General features: G+C 44.7%; 1 protein-coding gene across 16 annotated transcripts in view; it reads right to left on the reverse strand.

The window, feature by feature from the left end:
• EPHA6 (EPH receptor A6) overlaps positions 1–23,748 on the reverse strand; it is a 1,277,595-nt gene that overhangs the window by 377,152 nt on the left and 876,695 nt on the right. For all 16 annotated transcript variants that reach the window (XM_068270648.1, XM_068270650.1, XM_068270649.1 and 13 more), the window contains one exon: positions 18,474–18,598. In XM_068270648.1, the coding sequence (XP_068126749.1) occupies positions 18,474–18,598 (125 nt within the window). The remainder of the gene's footprint in view (positions 1–18,473; positions 18,599–23,748) is intronic.

Raw genomic sequence — 23,748 nt, forward strand, 5'->3', positions numbered from 1 at the left:
TCCTTCTCGTTGGCAATGGCAAAAAAAGAATAGAGCCAGGGTGACTGAGATAAGATTTATTACCACAGAAACATTTCTGAATAGATTGGAGTGCTTGCAATGCAGGGTAAGGTTGCAGGCTGCATAATAAATACAGAGCAGTGGGTACATGGACTTTGATTTTGTGGCTGACAATCCTTTAATGCAAGAAAAAAAAGGTTTACAATGGTTGAAACAATAATGACTACAGACGGAAAAAAAAAAAGTTTTTTTAACTTCATTTTCACCTATTGTTTATATAAAATGTTTCATTTCTCAGTCAATTTGCACATTACTGAATACATTTGCATTTTTTTTATAACCATTATCTATTAAATAAAGTGTTTCGGCTTTATTGTGTGGCTCGTGAAGAAGGAACGATAACGAGATAAAAATCTAACAGTATTTGACAGGGTGCAAAAGGAAATGAAGTACTAAAAAATTCAGTGCTATCTCCGGAGAACATATGAATATGAATAAAAAGTCAACAAGAAGTAGCACCTTGAAGTTCAGTGGTACACTTAGATTAACTTATAGAAGTGAAAGTGTAAGTGTGCTTTAGGAAGTACTCCGACGATAGTCTACTTTAGGGGACCAGGCAGGAAACCACATAGGAAAATTCAGCTAATGTGATTGGGTGGACGGCACCCTCTCGCACTGCTAGGTTTCCAATAGGTTGTAGAAAACTATGCCCACACTATTTGGCCAATCACAAAGCTTTGTGGTGTAGAGGTTGCTATGATTGGAGCACTGTTCCCTATGAGGTTTCCTGCTAAGTCCCCTAAAGTAGACTAGCGCCAGTACTCTTGCATGACCGAACACGGGCTGATCCATCACCCTGATTCTAATCTAACCTCTTAACAGCGCCCTCTTGTGGTGGCCTGAAATGACTGCTGAATTTCACACTGGACAGGCAATATTTTTGTAATGAATAGTGACATGCCAGCTGCGGTGGATAGCAGTACCACCGCAGCTGCTTCTGGTCCTCTGCCTGCTAGTCTCCTTGCGCCTCGGGCGTCCAGCACGCCGAGGATGGGTGTGGGGAGTAATCGCATGTCGGCTGCGGTGGACGGTTGTTGCTGGGTCCCTGTCTGCTGATTTTTCCGCGTCCCAGGCGTCTAGTACGGCGAGGACGCGTGTCTCTACTGGACTCAGGGGCACATTAGCGCGTGCGTGCGCTCCCCGTAAGGATCTTTATGCCAGGAGGAGGCGCGTCTGCTGACCGGCTGGTCGGCTGATGTCAGAGTGCACGCTCGCCACTCCTGATTGGCCGAGGCTGGTGGGCGTGCCTTGGGGGTCTCCTCCGCTTCTTAAGCCTCTCGGCTTCACTTGCAAGTTGTCTGCTGTCGTGAATACTTCGTGTTAGGGCTCAGACCTTAGATAGTTCCGGTGTGCTTTGATCTAGGAGGAAACCAGGGATTTCACACAAGACTAGGAATTATTATTACTACGGTTATTATTGCTTGATTATCTGTGTATGACTCTGGCTAGTTCTGACCAATCTTACTCTCAGCGATTCTGTACCTGTGCCCTGATCCTGTTGCCAAACCAAGCCTGATTACCGTTCTGTCTCTGTCTCCTGATTTTGTACCTCTGCCCATCTGATCCTGTTGCTTGCCAACCTTGCCTGATACTCGTTCTGTCTCTGTCTGTCGATTCTGTACCTGACCTGTCTGTCTGTTGCCGATCTGATCTGTCTGACCATTCTACTCTCACCAGGGACCCCTGTCTCTGGTGAGAGGTTCAGTACGGGTAGTGCCCACCAGGGCCGGGCCGAGGCATAGGCTGGAGAGGCCCCAGCCTCAGGGCGCAGTGTAGGAGGGGGTGCACAATTCATTTAGCTGTCATTCCTAATTGTGTATGATTATAAATAAGAAATAAATAAGAAATAAATAAGAAAAGGGGATACATAGCAGTGACTGCAAGCCAGATAACTAGATATTAAGGTGTTGGGGAGGTTGTGGGCCCTGTGGCCCTTTTAGTCTAATAGCAATCAGTGTGTGACGGCTGGGGTGGCAGGGATGGAGGGGGAGCGCACTTTGGTGTCTCAGCCTTGGGTGCTGGAGGAACTTGTCCCGGCTCTGGTGCCCACCAGCTCCTCTGGTGAGGTAGGGCAAATACTGCCAGTACTACTGTTACACCAATCACTACACTTAGTGCATTAAAGTGTGATTAGGTTACGTCACTTCTTAGTGGCATATAAGCATTGCTCAGCTAACACATCAGTATCTATATATCTGTATTATTGGTGATTCTGCAGATCATCATATAATCAGGTATATATCTGTATTATAGGTGATACTGCAGATCACCTGATAATCAGAAACTTTGTTCTTGCTAACACCAATCGTTACAATTTTCTATACTGACATTTTCAATGGGTAAAATTGTTAACGTAATGGAGCAGGATGAATTAAGTACACTTGTTTTTTAAAGTGTTAGTACACTTTCCCAAAATATTTGCCTCTTTAAGTTTTATTAGGCCAACAGTGCAGGCTTGCAAAAAAAAAAAAAACAATTAGAAATATTCAAAGCCCACAGCACACTTACTTACATTGTTTATGTATGTTATACAGTATTTTCGTTGGCTAAGATAGCTATGGTTGCCTCAGGTGAAAAGTGAGAGTCCTGACCTCAGTCTCAATGGGATGCAGTGGTGTAATCTGAAGGCTTTAATTTAAGTAAGTCAATTAAAAATGATACATCATGAACTAAAAAAAAATGTCCATGCAAGAATGGGCTGTAATATATCCTAAACAATGTGTAGGTCTTTCCTGGCAATCAGAAATTTAGGGGGGAAAAACCTGCTATGGGATAACATGACACTTCTCTTTATGAAGGCTCCTGATGGTTTTCAGTCCTCCTCCTCTGTAATCTCATGTTCCTGATGGTCTCCAAACCTCTTGTTCTGTAACCTCAGGCTCCCAGGGACCCTGGTTCTCCAGCTCTGTAACCTCAAACTCTGAAGGTCTCTGGCTGTCCTGTTCTGTAACCTCAGGCTTGTGAACATCTCTTGTCCTCCTGCTCTGAAACCTCAGGCTTCTAAAGGTCTCTGGTCTTCCTGCTCTGCAACCTCAGGCTGTTGAAGGTCTCTGGTCCTCCTGCTCTGCAACCTCAGGCTGTTGAAGGTCTCTGGTCCTCCTGCTCTGCAAACTCAGGCTTCTAAAGGTCTCCAGTCCTCCTGCTCAGTAACCTCAGGCTTCTGAAGATCTCCAGTCTTCCTGCCCTGTAACCTCAGGCTATCAATGGTCTCCAGTCCTTCTGCTGTGTAACCTCAGGCTTCTGAAGATCTCCAGTCTTCCTGCCCTGTAACCTCAGGCTATCAATGGTCTCCAGTCCTTCTGCTGTGTAACCTCAGGCTTCTGAAGGTCTTCAGTCTTCCTGCCCTGTAACCTCAGGCTATCAATGGTCTCCAGTCTTTCTGCTGTGTAACCTCAGGCTTCTGAAGATCTCCAGTCTTCCTGCCCTGTAACCTCAGGCTATCAATGGTCTCCAGTCCTTCTGCTGTGTAACCTCAGGCTTCTGAAGGTCTTCAGTCTTCCTGCTCTGTAACCTAAGGCTATCAATGGTCTCCAGTCCTTCTGCTGTGCAGCAGCACCAGGTTTCTGAAGGTCTCTAGTCCTCCTGCTCTGTAAGCTCAGGCTCCCAATGGTATCTGGTCCTCCTTAACTGTAAATTAAAGTTCTTTTCATGTGAAGGCTCAATGGAGACATTGGAGACTCAACCATAAACTTGTGTGATTGAGCCTTTATTTTTTATGTCTCCAATGGTAAAGGAATGATTCAGATTAATGAGGAGGCCATGGTGTTTGCTCTCTTTAAGTAAAGGTTAAGAACTACAAGTTTGCTAACAATACAGTATGATACAGGTGTTTGAGAAGGTCCTTGACGATCACCACACTATGGGGGAGAACGTCTTCGGCCTAGGGAAAGGATGAGACCAGGAGCCCTTATGGTGCAGTAACATTAGAACAAGTGGATTGTATAATAATGTGGGTAATGAATACTCACAAAGGTGGGTGCCCTGATGCAACCAATGACAATCGCATGCGGAAAAAAAACGTTTCCGCTCGGTGTTCTGGAACACTCTGGGTCCAGACGGTCGCTCTCCTCCAATGGTCCTATATACTGGTGGGAGGTCTCCCAAGTAATATAGAGGCACCTCAAAAGAGGTATGGGATACGGAGGCAAGTTGGTGGAGGCGCCCTTAAAAAATAAATAAAAGAGGTATCTTACCTCATCAAAAGACTCACATAGGTGAAAAAGGGAGTCTTTATTAAAATTAATTAATTAAACATTTTTTTTTAAATAAAGACTCCCTTTTTCACCTATGTGAGTCTTTTGATGAGGTAAGATACCTCTTTTATTTATTTTTTATATTTTTATTTTTATTAGAATACCCTATATTGGTCTAATAAGTTTTAAGGGCGCCTCCACTGACTTGCGTCCGTAATACGGTATGATGCTAAAATGTCTGCTTGCATGCTGTGTGATGTTGGTTAGAGTAGGAACTGGTTCCAAGGAGGAAACCTTAAAGGGGAACTCCAGTGAAAATAATGTAATAAAAAAGTGCTTCATTTTTACAATAATTATGTATAAATGATTTAGTCAGTGTTTGCCCATTCTAAAATATTTTAAATCCCTGATTTACATTCTGACATTTATTACATGGTGACATTTTTACTGTTGGCAGGTGATGTAGCTGCTGCATGCTTTTTTGGCAGTTGGAAACAGCTGTAAACAGCTATTTCCCACAATGCAGCAAGGTTCACAGACAGGAAACTGCCAAGAGTACGTACTCAGAGTTTTGTATGGCTGATATTCACCACAATATCAGCCATACAGCGCCCCCTGATGGTCTGTTTGTGAAAAGGAATAGATTTCTCATGTAGAATCGGGTATCAGCTACTGATTGGGACTAAATTAAATTCTTGGTCGTAGTTTCTCTTTAAAAGACAACCAAGGTGACATGTGGCATGATGAGATAGACATGTGTATGTACAGTGCCTAGCACACTAATAACTATGCTGTGTTCCTTTTTTTCTTTCCATGCCTGAAAAAGTTAAAAACCAGGTATGCAAGTGACAAGTTTCTGTCTTGGTCGGGACTGGGTCAAACTATAGCATAACCCTCACTGATAAGTAATTACAGCCATAAAACACTTTTCTGTTCATAGATTTGAGCTCTGGCATATATCAATAGTAGTCATTGAGCAGAGTCAATGAAACAGTAAAAACTTAAAAAACAGATTTAAATATAAAATAAAACTGTGGATATCTTAAAAAGCCATTTTTAGGAGAAGTAGGATCGTTACTATTGCTTATCTCAAAAGTTTATTTTCACCTCGGATGTCCTTTAACGTTTGCTGAATCTGCATTTAATCAAAATACTGGAGTGTTTTGATATCTAATGCCCTCGACCTCCAACACCTTCAGAGGTTTCTATATATGTCTGTATTCTTGGTTGCCTGATTGCATGTAGTTTTTGAGTGCAAGTGGTTAATATTGATATTTGCTTGAATTGCATAAATTTGCATACACAATTTTCATAATGCTGAATCAACTCGAAATTATTTGCATTTCATTAATAATAATAATAATAATAATAATCCGAACATTTGTATAGCGCTTTTCTCCTGTCAGACTCAAATCGCTCAAGAGCTGCAGCCACTGGGACGCGCTTAAGAGGCCACCCTGCAGTGTTATGGAGTCTTGCCTTGAACTCCTTACTGAATAGGTACTTGACCTAGCCAGGATTCGAACCCTGGTCTCCCGTGTCAAAGGTGGTGCCCTTAACCAGTACACTTTCCAGCCACTGCATAACCATTCCTAATCCTAATGTCCTCTTTAAAGAGAACCTGTAACAAAAAACAAGGGGGTACTCACCTTGGGAGGGGGAAGCCTCAGGGTCCCAATGAGGCTTCCCCCTCCCCTGTAGCTGCAGGCAATCAAGCGTTGGCTCCCCCGAAGTGTCCCGGAATCCTCTCTTGGCAAGCCTGATAGGCGCTGATAAGCGCTGATTTATTTACCTTTCCTGGCTCCAGCTGGGGCAATGTTGCTGCTCTCCGCACGGAGATAGGCAAAAATAGCCGAGCTCCGTTGAGTCCGCTCTACTGCACAGGAGCAGGAGACTTACGCCTGCGCAGTAGAGCGGGCCGACTGCGATCGACTATTTCCGCCTATCTCCGAGCGGAGAGCTGATACTGCGCCTGTGCTGGAGCCGGGAAGGTAAATATTTACATCCCCGCTGTTCGGGGAGCTTTATCTCCGCTGCCGTGGGACCAAGGAGGATGGGAGATGCCTCAATAGGATCCCGAGGCTTCCCCCACCACAGGGGAGTACCCTCAGGGGAGGTTTTTCTCAGTACAGGTTTTCTTTAAAGCCATTATTTCCCACAATGCAATGAGGTTCACATACAGCAAACTGTCAGGACCATGATCATGACATCACACTGTAGGAGGGGTTTCACCACAGTATTAGTTATACAGACCCCACTGATGAGCAATTCGGGAAAAGGTAAAGATTTCTCATGGGAAAGGAGGTATCAGGTACTGATTGGGATGACGTTCAATCCTCTGCTTAAGTTTCTCTTTAAGATATTTAGACAAATGTAGTTAAAGCAAGTTTGTCTTTCAAATCGCTTGACATTTACCTAAGTTGTACTAAAGTTTAACGTTTGTCTGTGACCCAATAGCCAACTTGTATAGTTTTTAATGTTCTTTATTCTTCTGAAAAACCAATAACAGCCACCTTAAAGAGAACCCGAGGTGGGTTTGAAGAATATTATCTGCATACAGAGGCTGGATCTGCCTATACAGCCCAGCCGCTGTTGCTATCCCAAACCCCCCTAAGGTCCCCCTGCACTCTGCAATCCCTCATAAATCACAGCCACGCTGCTGACAAACAGCTTGTCAGAGCTGGTTGTGTTTATCTCTATAGTGTCAGTCTGCTGCTCTCCCCGCCTCCTGCAGAGCTCCAGTCCCCGCCTGCATCCCTTCCCTCCCTGCTGATTGGAGGGAAGGGACAGGGGCAGGGACCGGATCTAGGCAGGAGGCGGGGGAGCAGCTGAGACTGACACTACAGATGTAAACACAGCCTCACAGCATTGCTGTGATTTATGAGGGATTGCAGAGTGCAGGGGGACCTTAGTGGGGTTTGGGATAGCAACAGAGGCTGGGCTGTATAGGCAGATCCAGCCTCTGTATGCAGATAACATTCTTCAAACACACCTCGGGTTCTCTTTAAAGTAAGTAAATAGGGTAACGACATGACCTTACCTCCCATCAGGAGTTTAAAAGAGTAAACTTAACTAGAAAATAGAGCATTACCCTACGTAAATGTCATCTGCCATGCCCCGGCAGAGCTTGGTCAGTGGGAGTTTCCATGCGGAACAGAAGAAGCAGACGTTAGTTAATGCATTCTTCAGGAAATGATAATGGAAAACAGAGGGAGCAAGTTTCCTCTAATGACAACTAATCCTCCGAAACCAAAAAACTGCCAATTATTCCGCAAGAAAACACAAAGTGCAGCCAGAGCACTTTTACAGGGACGAGCGGGACTTTGCCTACGGGCAAAATGCGGCTCATTTGTGTCATTCTGGAGCGCGGAGATCAGAAAGTTAATTACCTCCTTTCCTAAATACTGAGATCGGTATTACTTTTTATTGAGACCTGAACTTGGGAGACAATGATAGGAACAATTGCTGACACTCCTTTTGAAAATAATACTCTTCTAGCTGCCATCTCGATAATCTGCTTCTGCTACATATTATCATTGTTTTACATCGTGCCATAATCTTTTAATCGCACTGGAAAACGGTTCAAACGTGGTGTTTAAAGGATTACCTTCATGGGCGCTGAGCTATAGGCTCTACTGCGGCTCATTGGAGATTTTGCTCCATTTCCCTGAAGAAGTCCTGAGAAACGCATTGCAATCTATGAGAGTTTGCTCACTTGATTCAATAAAATGACATTCTTACACCTCACCATGGAGTTCCCCCCCCCTGAGAGGGGGTCAGTTTACCTTTACCTCCTCTATTTTTAAACTGTTTTTGATACTTTTATTCTACTTTGGAGTCTCTGAACCACGTACATAATTATACCACCTTGTGTGGAGGATATATCCCTTTGTGGTTTTGTACGAAGTTTTCTTGTACTGCGCCTGCGCAGTAAGCTTCCAATGACGTGCGTGGGAGCAAGCACGCAGAGGGCCACGGCCACACAGCCGCAGTTCTATTCGTCTAGTTATACGAATAATTAGACCGGTCCGGCGGCGGGGGAAAAGAGCATCGGAGGAGGACGGCGCGGGACATGACAGCTACAGGGGGCCATTAGAAGCCCCAGGTAAGTGTCAGTTTTTGTGGTTTTTTTTAGGCAAGATAACCCCTTTAACCCTAATAGGAGAGGAAGAGGCACCCCAAAATAAATCTTACCATTAAAAAAGGACTGAGCCAGTAGAAGTAAAACGTATCTAATAGAAATCAGACACTAGTAGGATAACGCGTTTCATGGAACATAGTCCGCTTCTTCAGATCAATACGAACAGTGTCTTGTGGTTTAGGTTTAGTTGGTCAGTAGCATCAAACAACGATATATTGACTTATTAACCTACAGTAAGTGGGGTTGAGTTTGTTCTCCTCAGCTGCCTACTGTTGCGCTTTAAGTAGTCTTTATCCCTGTGTAACAACTACTACTACTGTTATGTTACTACACTATACAGCATATTGGCTTTTGGTAGCCTCTAGTGTACCTTTGCCTTGTATGTTCCGTTCATATTACTCAATTGTGATTAATCAACATTTTAATGACACGCCCTCCACCCCAATAGCATAGCATTGTATACAAAGGGTATGATCAGCTATAGCCAGGACATGGTTAATGGCTTATTGTGTGCTATTGCATTTTATTCTGACTTTTTTTTGCTGCAAGTAATTAGTGATGAGGCGTTAACATACATTTTGACATAGAAGTTTTGCACATACTACTGTTTTAACCCTTTAGCAGCCAATTTATTTAGAGGCTTGCAAGTGCTCCAGCCTCCAGGCCAATTTATTTTAACACATTTTTTTCATTTCTTACTAGCCGATAGCCTGGCATTGCCCGGGTACGTATTTGGCTGGTGTTGGCTCCGCCCACTTTTCCTATCCCTAACACACAATTACTCAATGAGTAATGAGTCTGTAAGCTTTTCGGGCTTTGGTATCAATAATTTGCATTGAAATGAAACAAATCTGATTGGCTGTTGTGCCACCCCCTTTTCTGAATTTGAACCCCAGTCACCCAATGACCAACTGTACCCAGGTGTGAGGTTTGTGCCATTGACAGTGCAAGAATGGCAGCAATGAAATATTCCCCTTGAAAATCAATAGGTGAAATGTGGATTGGCTTTTGTAGGCTCCACCCACTTTTCTGAATATTAATCCCAGTCACCCAGTGACCAGCTGTGCAAAGTTTGAGGACCCTGCCATTAACAGTGTAAGAATGGCTGCAGTTTACATTTTCCCAGCGAAATTTGTATTTGTCTCCGCCCACTTTTTAGTTATGGGGATAAAAAGTATCCTATATGTTAATCCAGGTAATGCACTATGTGTGCCAAATTTCATTCAAATCTGTTCAGCCATTGTTGCGTGATTGAGTAACAAACATCCAAACAGCCAAACTTTTGCATTTATAATATTAGTAGGATATATATATAATGAAAAGGCTAAAGAAAAAATTACCATCGTTAGTCACTTCCAACTCCCACAATACACCACCAACAACAAAAAATCACCATCGTTGTTCCCCACTGGCTTCAATGCACCACAATGGAATTCTGTTTTCCATTCCCTTACCGGCCCTGTTTGTGTAGAATAAAATCCATGTTAATTTATTTCCCCCGAACGCAGTATGTATTGTGGACCCTGGGATAGGTTAAAGCTATGAAGCGGTCCAATAATACTGCCAACTTCACTAAAACGCAGGAAAAAACACAGCGGATTAAGTAAGAAAAATAATCAGCACAGCAGTAATCTAAAATAGCTGAGCTGGCGATAAATACAGCATCCTAACAAATGTTATAATTCATTTTACTGTAGCAACAATTTCCTGCTTAATCTCCCCAGGTACAGGCCTAGAAAGAAGCCAATTTCTCTTTTGTTTAGAAATAATATTTGTGGAAGGCGTTGTTTTTTTTTTTATTACACTTGCCTGGCCTGGTGACCTAAGCCCATTTAAAAACAGGCTCTAGGTCTGTCACCGCCACGCGCGCACCCACTCACACGCCACCGCCACGCACGCACGCACACACACACACACACACACACACACACACACACACACACACACACACACAGCCCTCTGGCCCGTCCTGCGTCCTTTCCCAACGGCTGTCAGTGCAAGACATGAGCAGTAGCGCAAAAGCACTGACACAGGGACAGGACACAGGGGCACTTGTACATTATTAGGTAGGATAGTTTACCAATATTTTACTATAGGAAGTAGAATATTGGTAATTTTACAGATATTCTACAACTGGGAGTCTCCGGAGCTATTCTTATAGGTATGCCCCTCTGCTTACCACCAGGCTTTTTTTTAAGTAGATAGGAGCAGGGTCTGAAGAGACACCAGAAAGGCCCCCTGGCACAAACCAGGCCCTAGGCTCCAACCTGGGTTGCCTTGGTTGCATCCTACAGCAGCAGATCTGTTTTTGGACAGAGCTTTATTTTACCTGTGTATCAGCTTCTTATAAGGAACACCTATACTAAGCCTGCTAACTCACATTTGTAAAATAAGCAGGGTGTGTAAGTAAGAAAAGTGAGACCTAAAGAAAAAAAAAACAACATACCTAATAATTTTTTTCTGCTATCTCCCCATCCTACAACAGCAGTGCCATGGTGTATAGTATATAGGATATAGTATATAAAGAAGATATAGTATATAAAGAGAAAACTGTTCCCAGGCATTTTTCAATTTCCCTTCTCAGCCTTAGCCTGTCACACTGAACTGCCCTCTGCTAATCAGTGAGGAGCATGGAATTTGGTATCAGAATCAGAATCTTTTATTTCGCCAAGCACGACTGGGTCGTGCCCGGAATTGGGCTTGGCACGTACAGGGTAATGATACACAATATAGTTACAGATACAGGACAGGACATGCAGTAGGAACAGAACATTTACAGAATACAGAACATTATATGACCTTTATGCAGGGGAAGACAATGTGGCATAGGTTACAATACAAAAACAACCGAAAGGTGTGCTTAAGCTAGAGCGCCGTATATGTGCGGAGTGCTTCAGTGCGTCATGGTATTGTGGGGTGGGGATGGCCATTTCCCTGGAGAGAGTTCAGGAGGTTGACGGCCGAGGGAAATAAACTGTTCTTGTGTCTTGAGGTCCTGGTGTAGATGGATCGGAACCGGAGCTTCCGGCTCGAGGAGAGCTGATTAAAGAAGCGGTAGCCAGGGTGTGAGCGGTCGTTTGCGATCTTTAATGCTCTGGTGTTCAACCTGGAGTGGTAGAGGAAGTCCAGAGTGGGAAGGGATCTCCCGATGGTAGGGGAGATAACAAGCTTCCTTCTTCCTGGCAATGTACCAGAATGGAGCCAGGCTGAATGAGATTCATCAGAGCAGAAACATTTATGACTATATTGGAATACTTGCAATGCAGGGTCGGGTTGCAGACTGCATAATAAACACAGAGCAGTGGGTAAAAGGAATTTGATTTTGTGGGTGACAATCCCGCTTTAAGTTTGTATGAAGCCTCTTTTCTCTTGTATCTTGGTATTGTAATGATCCGCTCAGCTGTCTGCACAGACAGACAGCTGTTTGACCATTCCTTAAATCTGAGGGCTGCAGGTCTCTGGAAAAGAGACCTGTCTTTACTTTGCAAGTTTTAGACTTGCTCTGCTACTGAAGAATTTGCATACACTTGTCATGCAAATTGCCTAGCTGCCTCCTTTGAAGGCTTGCAGTATAAATACCATGTTCTCCCAGGATCCTTTGCTGGTCATGATGGTTTGTTCCTGCTAACACCTGGAGTGTCAGCCTTTGCTATCGTTTGCTAAAGATTATCTTAGAGTAATTCCCTGGGACTGCACTAGGCATCCCTTCTAGTGCAGTCAGGTTGTATTATCTGTTTTGCCTTGTTCTGTTTCTCTGCCTCGATTGTCTTGTCACCAGCGGCGGTCGACAGGAAATCGTTCTGTCTGTCTGAGAGTGTAGGCCAGAGCTGCGGTTGCTACTGGCTGCTCCATCTGTCTGGATTGCATTCGCCCTAGTGGTAGTGGCAGTGCTTCCTTCTGTATTCTGCCTTAGGGGTGCTAACCAGAGCAGCGGTTGCTACTGGTAGCCCCATCTGTTTGTCTGTCTGGATCGCATCCGCTCTAGCGGTAGCAGCGGTGGTTCCTTCTATATTCTGCCTTAGGGGTGCTAGCCAGAGCAGCGGTTGTTACTGGTAGCCCCATCTGTCTGTCTGTCTTGTCTGGTACGAACGCTTGCTGTAGGCTCGGTGAGGTAACCGTTTATCAAGCGTTCGCGTTCTCTATGTCATGTTTGTGTTCTTTGGTTAGTTAGAGTGGCACGCTTATCACTGGGCGCCTAACGCGCGGCGATCGTGTCTAAAACGCGTTCGCTGTTGCGAATGAGTGCGGTGTTCGCGTTTAGCTAGCGTTTGTTGTTTTCCTTGACGTTCTGATCATTGTTATTTGTTATGTCTTTTCTGCTACACTTGTGCTCTGTCTAATTCGGTCTTGTGTCTCTATTGACAATCGCCACTCTTGCGATTGCGTTCCCACTTCGTTTCCGTTGTTGTGTGTTCACCGTTGCTGAGTGGCGACTAGATTGATGGACACACATACATTCCTTCTCTGTGCTTACTCAGTCTTGTTTTGCTGTTAGCAATCGTCATCTCTTGAGATTGCGTTCTCACTTGCTTTCCGCTGTTGTGTGTTTGCTGTCACTGGGTGGCGACTAGATTGGTGGACATACATACATTCCTTCTCTGTGTTTATTAAGTCTTGTGTCGCTGTTAGCAATCGCCATCTCTTGCGATTGCTTTCCCACTTGGTCTTCACTGTTGTGTGTTCATCGTCGCTGGGTGGCGACTAGATTGGTAGACACACATACATTCTGTCTCTGTGCTCTCTCTCTTTAAGGGCTATCTTGCCCTGCATTGCTTCCCCTCGTACAATTCCTACCTGGCATCTGTGGCAGTACAGAGGGGTTGTTCCTCTGTTCTCCACAGCTCCATCTGCCGGCAGGAATTCCCCTCTACAGGTGCATAGCACCATTGCTGGGTTCTCTCAGATTATACGCTTGTGGAGGATTTCCGCAGTGTCAGCGCGCATCCTGTGCGCTGACCACGGAAATAATTCCTCAATCGTTACAGGTATTCATGTATCTGCGAGCTATCACAAGATGTGCAACACAACTGTGGTTTTTTTACATATTACTAATGCCAGTCCTTGTAGCCGGCGCTACACAAGTTGTTTGCACTGTACAGATCGATATTAATAATACTATTTTTTTTTCCTTAGACACAAATTTTCTCTATTACCTTTTCAAGAACTTTGACTCATATGAAAAGGAAATATCTACTGGAGAATATCTCATTACAAATAGATGGCAAGTTATTTGATTTATTCATTAGCCCGGCAATATTGCCATCAAGCCAATGCAATCTACTCTTACAGGTTGTGTCCCATATTTTTTCATATCTCAGTAATCAATAAAGTGTGAAATTTTACCAGAAGAATAACTCGCCAAATCAATCATTAAACACTTAAAAAATATTAAGTTCAAAATCGATCAGCAAAGAAAAGAGAAAAATTACATAACATCATAGATATAAAGTCTATATAGACAATAATCCATAATATCACACAAAACATATTATTAATCAACCTTTCAGAATATATATACTCATATAAGGCAATACAAGTATAAAGCTGGGAACGGCAAGCAAAGATTACAAAAAATAAAGAAGAAAAGGAGCATAGCTTTAGCTATATACGACATTGCAAAAAAAAAAAAAACACAGCTTGAAAAAACTAAAAGCATCTGATAAAGATCCATTTAAACATTAGGTAGCACATTAAGAGCAACAGATAGTTGAAAACTGTAATGATCCGCTCAGCTGTCTGCACAGACAGACAGCTGTTTGACCATTCCTTAAGTCTGAGGGCTGCAGGTCTCTGGAAAAGAGACCTGTCTTTACTTTGCAAGTTTCAGACTTGCTCTGCTACTGAGGAATTTGCATACACTTGTCATGCAAATTGCCTAGCTGCCTCCTTTGAAGGCTTGCAGTATAAATACCATGTTCTCCCAGGATCCTTTGCTGGTCATGATGGTTTGTTCCTGCTAACACCTGGAGTGTCAGCCTTTGCTATCGTTTGCTAAAGATTATCTTAGAGTAATTCCCTGGGACTGCACTAGGCATCCCTTCTAGTGCAGTCAGGTTGTATTATCTGTTTTGCCTTGTTCTGTTTCTCTGCCTCGATTGTTTTGTCACCAGCGGCGGTCGACAGGAAATCGTTCTGTCTGTCTGGGAGTGTAGGCCAGAGCTGCGGTTGCTACTGCCTGCTCCATCTGTCTGGATTGCATTCGCCCTAGTGGTAGTAGTGGCAGTGCTTCCTTCTGCATTCTGCCTTAGGGGTGCTAACCAGAGCAGCGGTTGCTACTGGTAGCCCCATCTGTCTGTCTGTCTTGTCTGGTACGAACGCTTGCTGTAGGCTCGGTGAGGTAACTGTTTAGCAAGCGTTCGCGTTCTCTATTTTGTGTTTGTGTACTTTGGTTAGTTAGGGTGGCACCCTTATCACTGGGAGCCTAACGCGCGGTGATCGTGCTAAACGCGTTCGCTGTTGCGAATGAGTGCGTTGTTCGCGTTTAGCTAGCGTTTGTTATTTTCCTTGATGTTCTCATCATTGTTATTTGTTATGTCTCTCCTGCTACACTTGTACTCTGTCTAATTCGGTCTTGTGTCACTATTGGCAATCGCCACTCTTGCGATTGCGTTCCCACTTCGTTTCCACTGTTGTGTTTTCACCGTCGCTGGGTGGCGACTAGATTGGTGGACATACATACATTCCTTCTCTGTGTTTATTCAGTCTTGTGTCGCTGTTAGCAATCGCCATCTCTTGCGATTGCTTTCCCACTTGGTCTTCACTGTTGTGTGTTCATCGTCGCTGGGTGGCGACTAGATTGGTAGACACACATACATTCTGTCTCTGTGCTCTATCTCTTTAAGGGCTATCTTGCCCTGCATTGCTTCCCCTCGTACAATTCCTATCTGGCATCTGTGGCAGTACAGAGGGGTCGTTCCTCCGTTCTCCACAGCTCCATCTGCCGGCAGGAATTCCACTCTACAGGTGCATAGCACCATTGCTGGGTTCCCTCAGATTATACGCTTGTGGAGGATTTCCGCACTGTCAGCGCGCATCCTGTGCGCTGACCACGGAAGTAATTCCACAATCGTTACAAAAACTATGCTCAAAAAAGTCAGTGGTATGAACCCATCACATTTCGTGGACAAAAGCTTACTTTATCCAATTGTATCTGTGAAACAAACTTATGTGTTGTCTGATGCCTTAAAGAACAACTGAAGTGAGAAGAATATGGAGGCTGCCATATTTATTTCCTTTTAAACAATACCAGTTGCATGGCAATTCTGCCGATCTATTTAGCTGCAGTAGAGTTTGAACAACACCAGAAACAAGCATGCCGCTAATCTTTTCAGACCTGACAATAATGTCATAAACACCTGATCTGATGCATGCTTGTTCGGGGTCTATGGCTAAAAGTATTAGAGGCAGAGAGGATCGGCAGGACAGCCAGGCAACTGGTATTGTTTAAGAGGAAATCAATATGGCAGCCTTCATATCCGTCTCGCTTCAGTTGTCCTTTAAAGGGAAGGTTCAGGGAGGGTGGAGAAAAAATAAAAATCAATTTCCACTTACCTGGGGCTTCCTCCAGCCCGTGGCAGGCAGGAGGTGCCCTCGCCGCCGCTCCGCAGGCTCCCGGTGGTCTCCGGTGGCCGACCCGACCTGGCCAGGCCGGGCTCTTCTGCGCTCCAAGTCCTGGCACTTCTGCGTCCCACGCCGGCGCGCTGACGTCATCAGACGTCCGCCGGGCTGTACTGCGCATGCGCAGTAGTTCTGCGCATGCGCAGTACAGCCCGGCGGACGTCCGATGACGTCAGCGCGCCGGTGTGGGACGCAGAAGTGCCAGGACTTGGAGCGCAGAAGAGCCCGACCTGGCAGCCGGCCTGGCCAGGTCGGGTCGGCCACCGGAGACCACCGGGAGCCTGCAGAGCGGCAGCGAGGGCACCTCCTGCCTGCCACGGGCTGGAGGAAGCCCCAGGTAAGTAGAAATTGATTTTTATTTTTTCTCCACCCTCCCTGAACCTTCCCTTGAAGCATGTAGCACTTGTGAAATTGAGAGAACCCATAAACACTCAGTTCAGATTGAACTGATTATAAGCAGATGCACCACTAGTTACTTCAGATCCTGATCAGGTTTATAATAGAAATGTAATTGTGAGCCATTGATTCTATTACTACAGAGATCTTATATGGGCAATGCAGTGCAAAACCACCATCTGTCCCATTAGTTGATTGGTTTAAATTTCACAGCTGCCTTTTCTGATTGATTTTCTCCCCAAACTGAACAGCACTATTGCTACATGGGAAAGTACACTACAAGCAGACTGGATCAGAATGACTGAATCTTCCTGATACACTGTAAATTGGAGCAGTTGATCGGTCTATGACCAGCATAACTCCGTGCTCAAATTTAGTGCTTCTGTTGTTTACATTAAAGGGAACCAGTGGTGAGAGTGGTGTATTTCCTTTTAAATAATGCACATTGCTTGGCTGTCCTGCTGATCCTTTGCATCTAATACTTTAAGCCATATACCGTACTCTGAACAAGCATGCACATCAGATGTCTATGACAAATCTGATAGAATTAGCTGCATTGCTGGTTTCAGGTGTGTGATTCAGACCCTACTGACCAAAATGATCAGCAGGACTGCCAGGCAACTGGTATTGTTTAAAAATAAATAAATATTACAGCTTTCATAGGTCTCACACCTCAGGTTTCATTTAAAAGTGTCATAATTGGCAGATGAGAGACTCTCAATGGTTTATAGATGGCAGGATGGGGCGGGTCCAGAGCAGCATCTGCCACTTCTTGCGTGCAAATGATTTTATGAAAGGGGCAGGGCTCCTCGGAATATTAGAACACGAAGTAAAAATAGAGATTCACAGAAACATCTTAAAATAAAAATTACCACCTACAACATTCAGAGAAACATTAGGAGATCACAAAATAAATAACTCTTCAATTAACCATTTCGCCGCCCATGTACAGTATATCTACGCCCCTTTAAACTTCATTTCCACGCCTGGGGAGTAGATATACGTACACCCGCCGTTACCGCTGCTGTCCGTGCTCATGCACACCGCCACCCGCTTGCCCGGAGATCAATGAACGGGAACGCAGTTCCCATTTATTGATCTAAGTCCTCGCAGCAATGATCAGCTGCTTCTATGAGAATCTGTGCGATCATTCTAAAAAAGGTTTTCCATCCTCACTACACTTCCTGTAAGCGTACATACAACGCTTACAGGACGCATTCACAAAAAAAATTACTGTGGCCATCTTGTGGCCAAATAGTAAAACTACATTTAAAAGCATTTTTTTATATATACAAATACATATTTTTACATTTTAAATTAACTCATTACTTCCCACACTCCCCAATAGTTACCAATTTTTTTTTTGTAAAAAAAAAAAATTACAATAAAAATACATATATAGTTACCTTAGGCACTGAACTCTTTATGTATGTCAATAGGTTATATTACTGTTACTTTATAAATTATGGGCTTGTAATTAGGGATGGACGCAAAACTGAAAAAATGCACCTTTATTTCCGTATAAAATATTGGCGCCATACATTGTGATAGGGACATAATTTAAACGGTGTAATAACCAGTACAAATGGGCAAATTAATTATGTGGATTTTAATTACGGTAGCATGCATTATTTAAAAAACTATAATGGCCGAAAATTGAAAAATAATGATTTTTTTCCCAAATCTTTTCTAATTTTCCCATTAAAAACACATTTATAATAAAATAATTCTTGTCATAATGTCCCACCCAAAGAAAGCCTAATTGGTGGGAAAAAAACAAGATATAGTTCATTTCATTGTGATAAGTAGGGATAAAGTTATAGGCGAATGAATGGAAGGAGCGCTGAAAGGTGAAAATTGCTCTGGTGCTCAAGGGGTAAAACCCCTCAGTTGTGAAGTGGTTAAGTATTGTAAACCACAAGATATTTGCCCTGGACAGAAAAGTAGTATTCTATAATAGGCTGAGCGCGAAATAATACACAAAAAGGACACTGAGCAACATAGAAAGAAATCACTACTTGGATCTTTAGCATTTTTTCCCCCCAGGAATGCTGAGCAAGACCTACTTTCTCGTAGTATTTGATCTCGTAGTCCAGAATGGCCCCATTAGGATAGTTTGGCTCTTGCCACGAGAGAGCAATGCTGCTCTGGGATGCCCAGTCTTTCCTCACCATGCCAATTAGTGAAGGAGCTGCAAGAGAAAAGAGGACAGTTTAGGTGCTGGAGTAACAGAATCCTGAAGCATTTCTCTCTTTACCATCCGTTCCACAGCTTCTGCCAGAATGAATAGACACTGCCCAGGGCACTCTGGATCAGAAAACAAACAATTCTTACCCTGCTTCCTCTTTCATTCATGCAACAGAAAGTCTGCCAGGAAACAAGAAGTCTGGCCAATCTAACAAGCGCTTATCCTTTTAGCTCATCACCCTTTTATTCTAGAAATAAACTACGAGTACTTTACATTTCCCAAAAAATAGCTACAGCCAAAATAAACCCAAAATGAAAGGGGGATGAAACTAAAAATTACATTGTTGCTCTACAACATTAAACACGTTACAATGAATATGAAAGACTACAAGATCGGTCAAATGTCATTTGAAAGCAAATTTACACTTCTCAGAAGTTAAGTGATAGCAATGCTGGTTTCAGGGGAAATGATTAGATTCAGCAAATAAAACCAAAAAAATGTATTTGCTTCCTTGGTGGATACAGCAGAAACTTTTCTGTACACAGCTTAGTAAACTTTAGGTAGCCATACACTGGTCGATTTACCATCAGATCGACCAACAGACAGATCCCTCTCTGATCGAATCTGATCAGATAAGGATCGTATGGCTGCCTTTACTGCAAACAGATTGTGTATCGATTTCAGCCTGAAACCAATTCACAATCTGCTGAGCTGCCGCCTGCCCCCCCCCCCCCCGGCATACATTACCTGAGGCTGGCTCCCGGGCGTGATGTCCCCGTCATGTGGCACCTCCGGCATCCGCATATAACTTACGCTATCACACCAGTGACAGCGAAAGTTAAAATAGAGCGCCCTCTATTTGTACTTCCGCTGTCACTAGCGTGACAGCGGAAGTTATACAAGGATGCCGGAGGTGCCATGACGGGAGCAGTGACGGACGGGATGCCCGGGAGCCAGCCTCAGGTAATGTATACTTGTGTTGAAAGTCCCGGAATCGTACGCTCCCTACCTGCGGGCGATCGACAGTAATTTCCGGAATGGCGCGATCGACGGACCGATTGATATCAAGAGGAAATCAATCGGTCGGGTGCGTTTAGCGCGAACTATTTGACAGCAGATTCGATCCCAGTGATCGAATCTGCTGTCGATCGGCAGGAAATCGGGGCAGTGTATGGCCAGCTTTTTGGCCTCAATTCACTAAGCAGTTTAGACTATCCTACTGATGGTTTTTAGTCTACTGATGGTTTGGTCAGTTGCATCAAAGGGGAATTTACTATTACCAAATGTTTTTGACCTGTTTTTAGACCTGGTCTAAACCATTTGGCAATTAGGTGGGTAAAGCAGGGGGGATGATCAAAAGATGCAATTCACAAACAAGTAGCTATGATGACTGACATCCTTCTCCTTTGATGAGCTCTCCTCTGCATACAATTAAACTCCTGCATAATTAATTCAAAAGGTTCCATCCTCACATCTAAAATGCCGCCCCGAATTACTTTACCAATAAGAAATCAACTGGTCTAATTTCTGTCAGAAAAAGTGGGCGTGATTACTCTTTGTTTGCCTTTGTGAATTGTATAATTACTGAATGTTAGACCAGGTCTAAAAACAGGTCTAAAACATTACACCAAACCATCAGTAGACTAAAACCCATCTGTAGACTAGTCTAAACTGCTTAGTGAATTGAGGCAGTACAAATCTGGACAGCAACAAAAGTCAATTAGCAGCTAAGTGAAGTGAAAAGTTTTGATTATTAATCCTTTAAGTAACTTGGAAAACATTTATATATGTTTTGATTTTAATTGCTTTATTTTGTGTTTCATGCTTTAGACCATAGTTGAAATTTTAGTTTCATCTCACTTTAAACGAGGGAAATTATGAAAGTAATTACTTTGATTAGCATAAATTTGTGTTTGGAGCTAAACATTTCAATTTGAAAAATGTTTTGTGTAGCTCTGCTTGCTGCAGCTGTGAACCTATTGATACATGCTTAAAGGGTGCCTGAACTGACATGTGTCATGATGAGATAGCCATGTGTATTTACAGCGCCAAGCATACACATAGCTAGTGTTGGGCGAACATCTAGATGTTCGGGTTCGGGCCGAACAGGCCGAACATGGCCGCGATGTTCGGGTGTTCGACCCGAACTCCGAACATAATGGAAGTCAATGGGGACCCGAACTTTTGTGGTTTGTAAAGCCTCCTTACATGCTACATACCCCAAATTTACAGGGTATGTGCACCTTGGGAGTGGGTACAAGAGGAAAAAAAAATTAGCAAAAAGAGCTTATAGTTTTTGAGAAAATCGATTTTAAAGTTTCAAAGGGAAAACTGTCTTTTAAATGCGGGAAATGTCTGTTTTCTTTGCACAGGTAACATGTTTTTTGTCGGCATGCAGTCATAAATGTAATACATATAAGAGGTTCCAGGAAAAGGGACCGGTAACGCTAACCCAGCAGCAGCACACGTGATGGAACAGGAGGAGGGTGGCGCAGGAGGAGAAGAAGGCCACGCTTTGTGAGACACAACAACCCCGGCCTTGCATGAGGGCAAGAAGCGTGCGGATAGCATGCTTTGTACCGCCATGCAGTCATAAATGTAATAAAGATAAGTGGTTCAATAAACAGGGACCACGCGGCAACGCTAACCCAGCAGCAGCAGACGTGATGGAACAGGAGCAGGCGCAGGAGGAGAAGGCCACGCTTTGTGAGACACAACAACCCAGGCCTTGCATGAGGGCAAGAAGCGTGCGGATAGCATGCTTTGTACCGCCATGCAGTCATAAATGTAATAAAGATAAGTGGTTCAATAAACAGGGACCACGCGGCAACGCTAACCCAGCAGCAGCAGACGTGATGGAACAGGAGCAGGCGCAGGAGGAGAAGGCCACGCTTTGTGAGACACAACAACCCAGGCCTTGCATGAGGACAAAAAGCGTGCGGATATAGCAGCAATGCTTTTTGCCGCCATGCAGTCATAAATGTAATACAGATGAGAGGTTCAATAAACAGGGCCCGGAAACGCAACACCATCCCAGATGTTCATTGGTCATGTTACTTGGTTGGGGTCCTGGAGTGTTGCGTAGTCATTTCCAATCCAGGATTGATTCATTTTAATTTGAGTCAGACGGTCTGCATTTTCTGTAGAGAGGCGGATACGCCGATCTGTGACGATGCCTCCGGCAGCACTGAAACAGCGTTCCGACATAACGCTGGCTGCCGGGCAAGCCAGCACCTCTATTGCGTACATTGCCAGTTCGTGCCAGGTGTCTAGCTTCGATACCCAATAGTTGAAGGGTGCAGATGGATGGTTCGACACAGCTACGCCATCTGACATGTAGTCCTTGACCATCTTCTCCAGGCGATCGGTGTTGGAGGTGGATCTGCACGCTTGCTGTTCAGTGGGCTGCGGCTGCATGGGTGTCAGAAAATTTTCCCACTCCAAGGACACTGCCGATACCATTCCCTTTTGGGTACTAGCTGCGGCTTGCGTTGTTTGCTGCCCTCCTGGTCGTCCTGGGTTTGCGGAAGTCAGTCTGTCTGCGTACAACTGGCTAGAGGAGGGGGAGGATGTCAATCTCCTCTCTAAAGTCTCCACAAGGGCCTGCTGGTATTCTTCCATTTTGACCTGTCTGACTCTTTCTTCAAGCAGTTTTGGAACATTGTGTTTGTACCGTGGATCCAGAAGGGTATAAACCCAGTAATTGGTGTTGTCCAGAATGCGCACAATGCGTGGGTCACGTTCAATGCAGTCTAGCATGAATTGAGCCATGTGTGCCAGAGTCCTACCAGAATCCTCATCATCCTCTTGTGAGCGTTGTGATAGTTGTTGTGATGCATCATAGTCGTCACCTTCCTCCTGGTCTGCTTCTGCTGACCATTCGCGTTGAATTGTGGAAGTCCAACGTGCACCGCTCTGGCCCTCGTCAGTGGTGGCATGAAATTCCTGCTCCAACTCCAGCTGTTCCTCCTCCTCTTCTTCGTCATAGCTGCTGGGGCCAGCGTTCCCTGAGGCGGATGGCCTGATGTTGGTACCATCACGCTGATCGTTTTCTCCTTCAGATTCCCCCAGTTGCATCATGACAGCTGTTTCCTTGATTTTTAACATCGACCTCTTCAGTAAACACAGCAGTGGTATGGTAATGCTGACTGAAGAGTTGTCACTGCTCACAAGCAACGTGGATTGCTCAAAATTTTGGAGGACTTGGCAGAGGTCCAACATGTTGGCCCAATCGGATCCACAGAAGCTTGGCAGCTGGCCGGATGCGCCTCGGTACTGCGCCGTCATGTACTGGACCACTGCACTCTTCTGCTCGCAAAAGCGGGCTAGCATGTGCAGCGTAGAATTCCAGCGCGTAGGGACATCACACAGCAAGCGATGGTGGGGGAGATTGAAGCGCTCCTGCATCTTGGCGAGTGCCCCCGAAGCAGTACTGGAATTTCTACAATGTTTGGACACTCGACGCACCTTCAACAGCAGATCGGGCACGCCTGGGTATGTCCTCAGGAACCGCTGAACTACTAGGTTCATCACGTGCGCCAGGCAAGGGATGTGTGTCAGCTTAGCCAACCTTAAAGCGCGAATGAGATTACTCCCATTATCACACACAACCATGCCCGGTTTCAGGTCCAGCGGTGCCAGCCACAAATCCGTCTGTTCCTTTATTCCCCTCCAAATTTCCTCCCCTGTGTGCTGCTTATCCCCAAGGCAGATTAGCTTCAGCAACGCTTGCTGACGCATGCCAACAGCTGTGCTGCACTGCTTCCACGATCCTACTGCTGCTGGGTTAGCGTTTCCGGATGAGGTACAGCTTTGAGATGCGTTGGAGGAGAAGGAGTCAGAGAGGTAGGTGCTGCTGTTATCCAGTGGGAGGGACGGCGGTGCAGCTGTTTGTGGCGTGGGCAACACCCGTGCCGTAGCAGGTGAGGAATCGCTGCCAGGCTCCACAAGGTTCACCCAGTGCGCGGTAAGGGAGATGTATCGACCCTGGCCGAACGCACTCGTCCAGGTGTCAGTGGTGAGGTGAACCTTGCAGGCAACGGCATTCTTCAAGCTTCGGGTTATTTTGCTGACCACGTGCTCATGCAACTCAGGCACTGCAGAGCGTGCAAAGTGGTAGCGGCTGGGAACCACGTAACGTGGGATGGCCACTG

This window comes from Hyperolius riggenbachi, chromosome 2 (genome assembly GCF_040937935.1).
Source record: "Hyperolius riggenbachi isolate aHypRig1 chromosome 2, aHypRig1.pri, whole genome shotgun sequence".
Lineage (NCBI taxonomy): Eukaryota > Metazoa > Chordata > Amphibia > Anura > Hyperoliidae > Hyperolius > Hyperolius riggenbachi.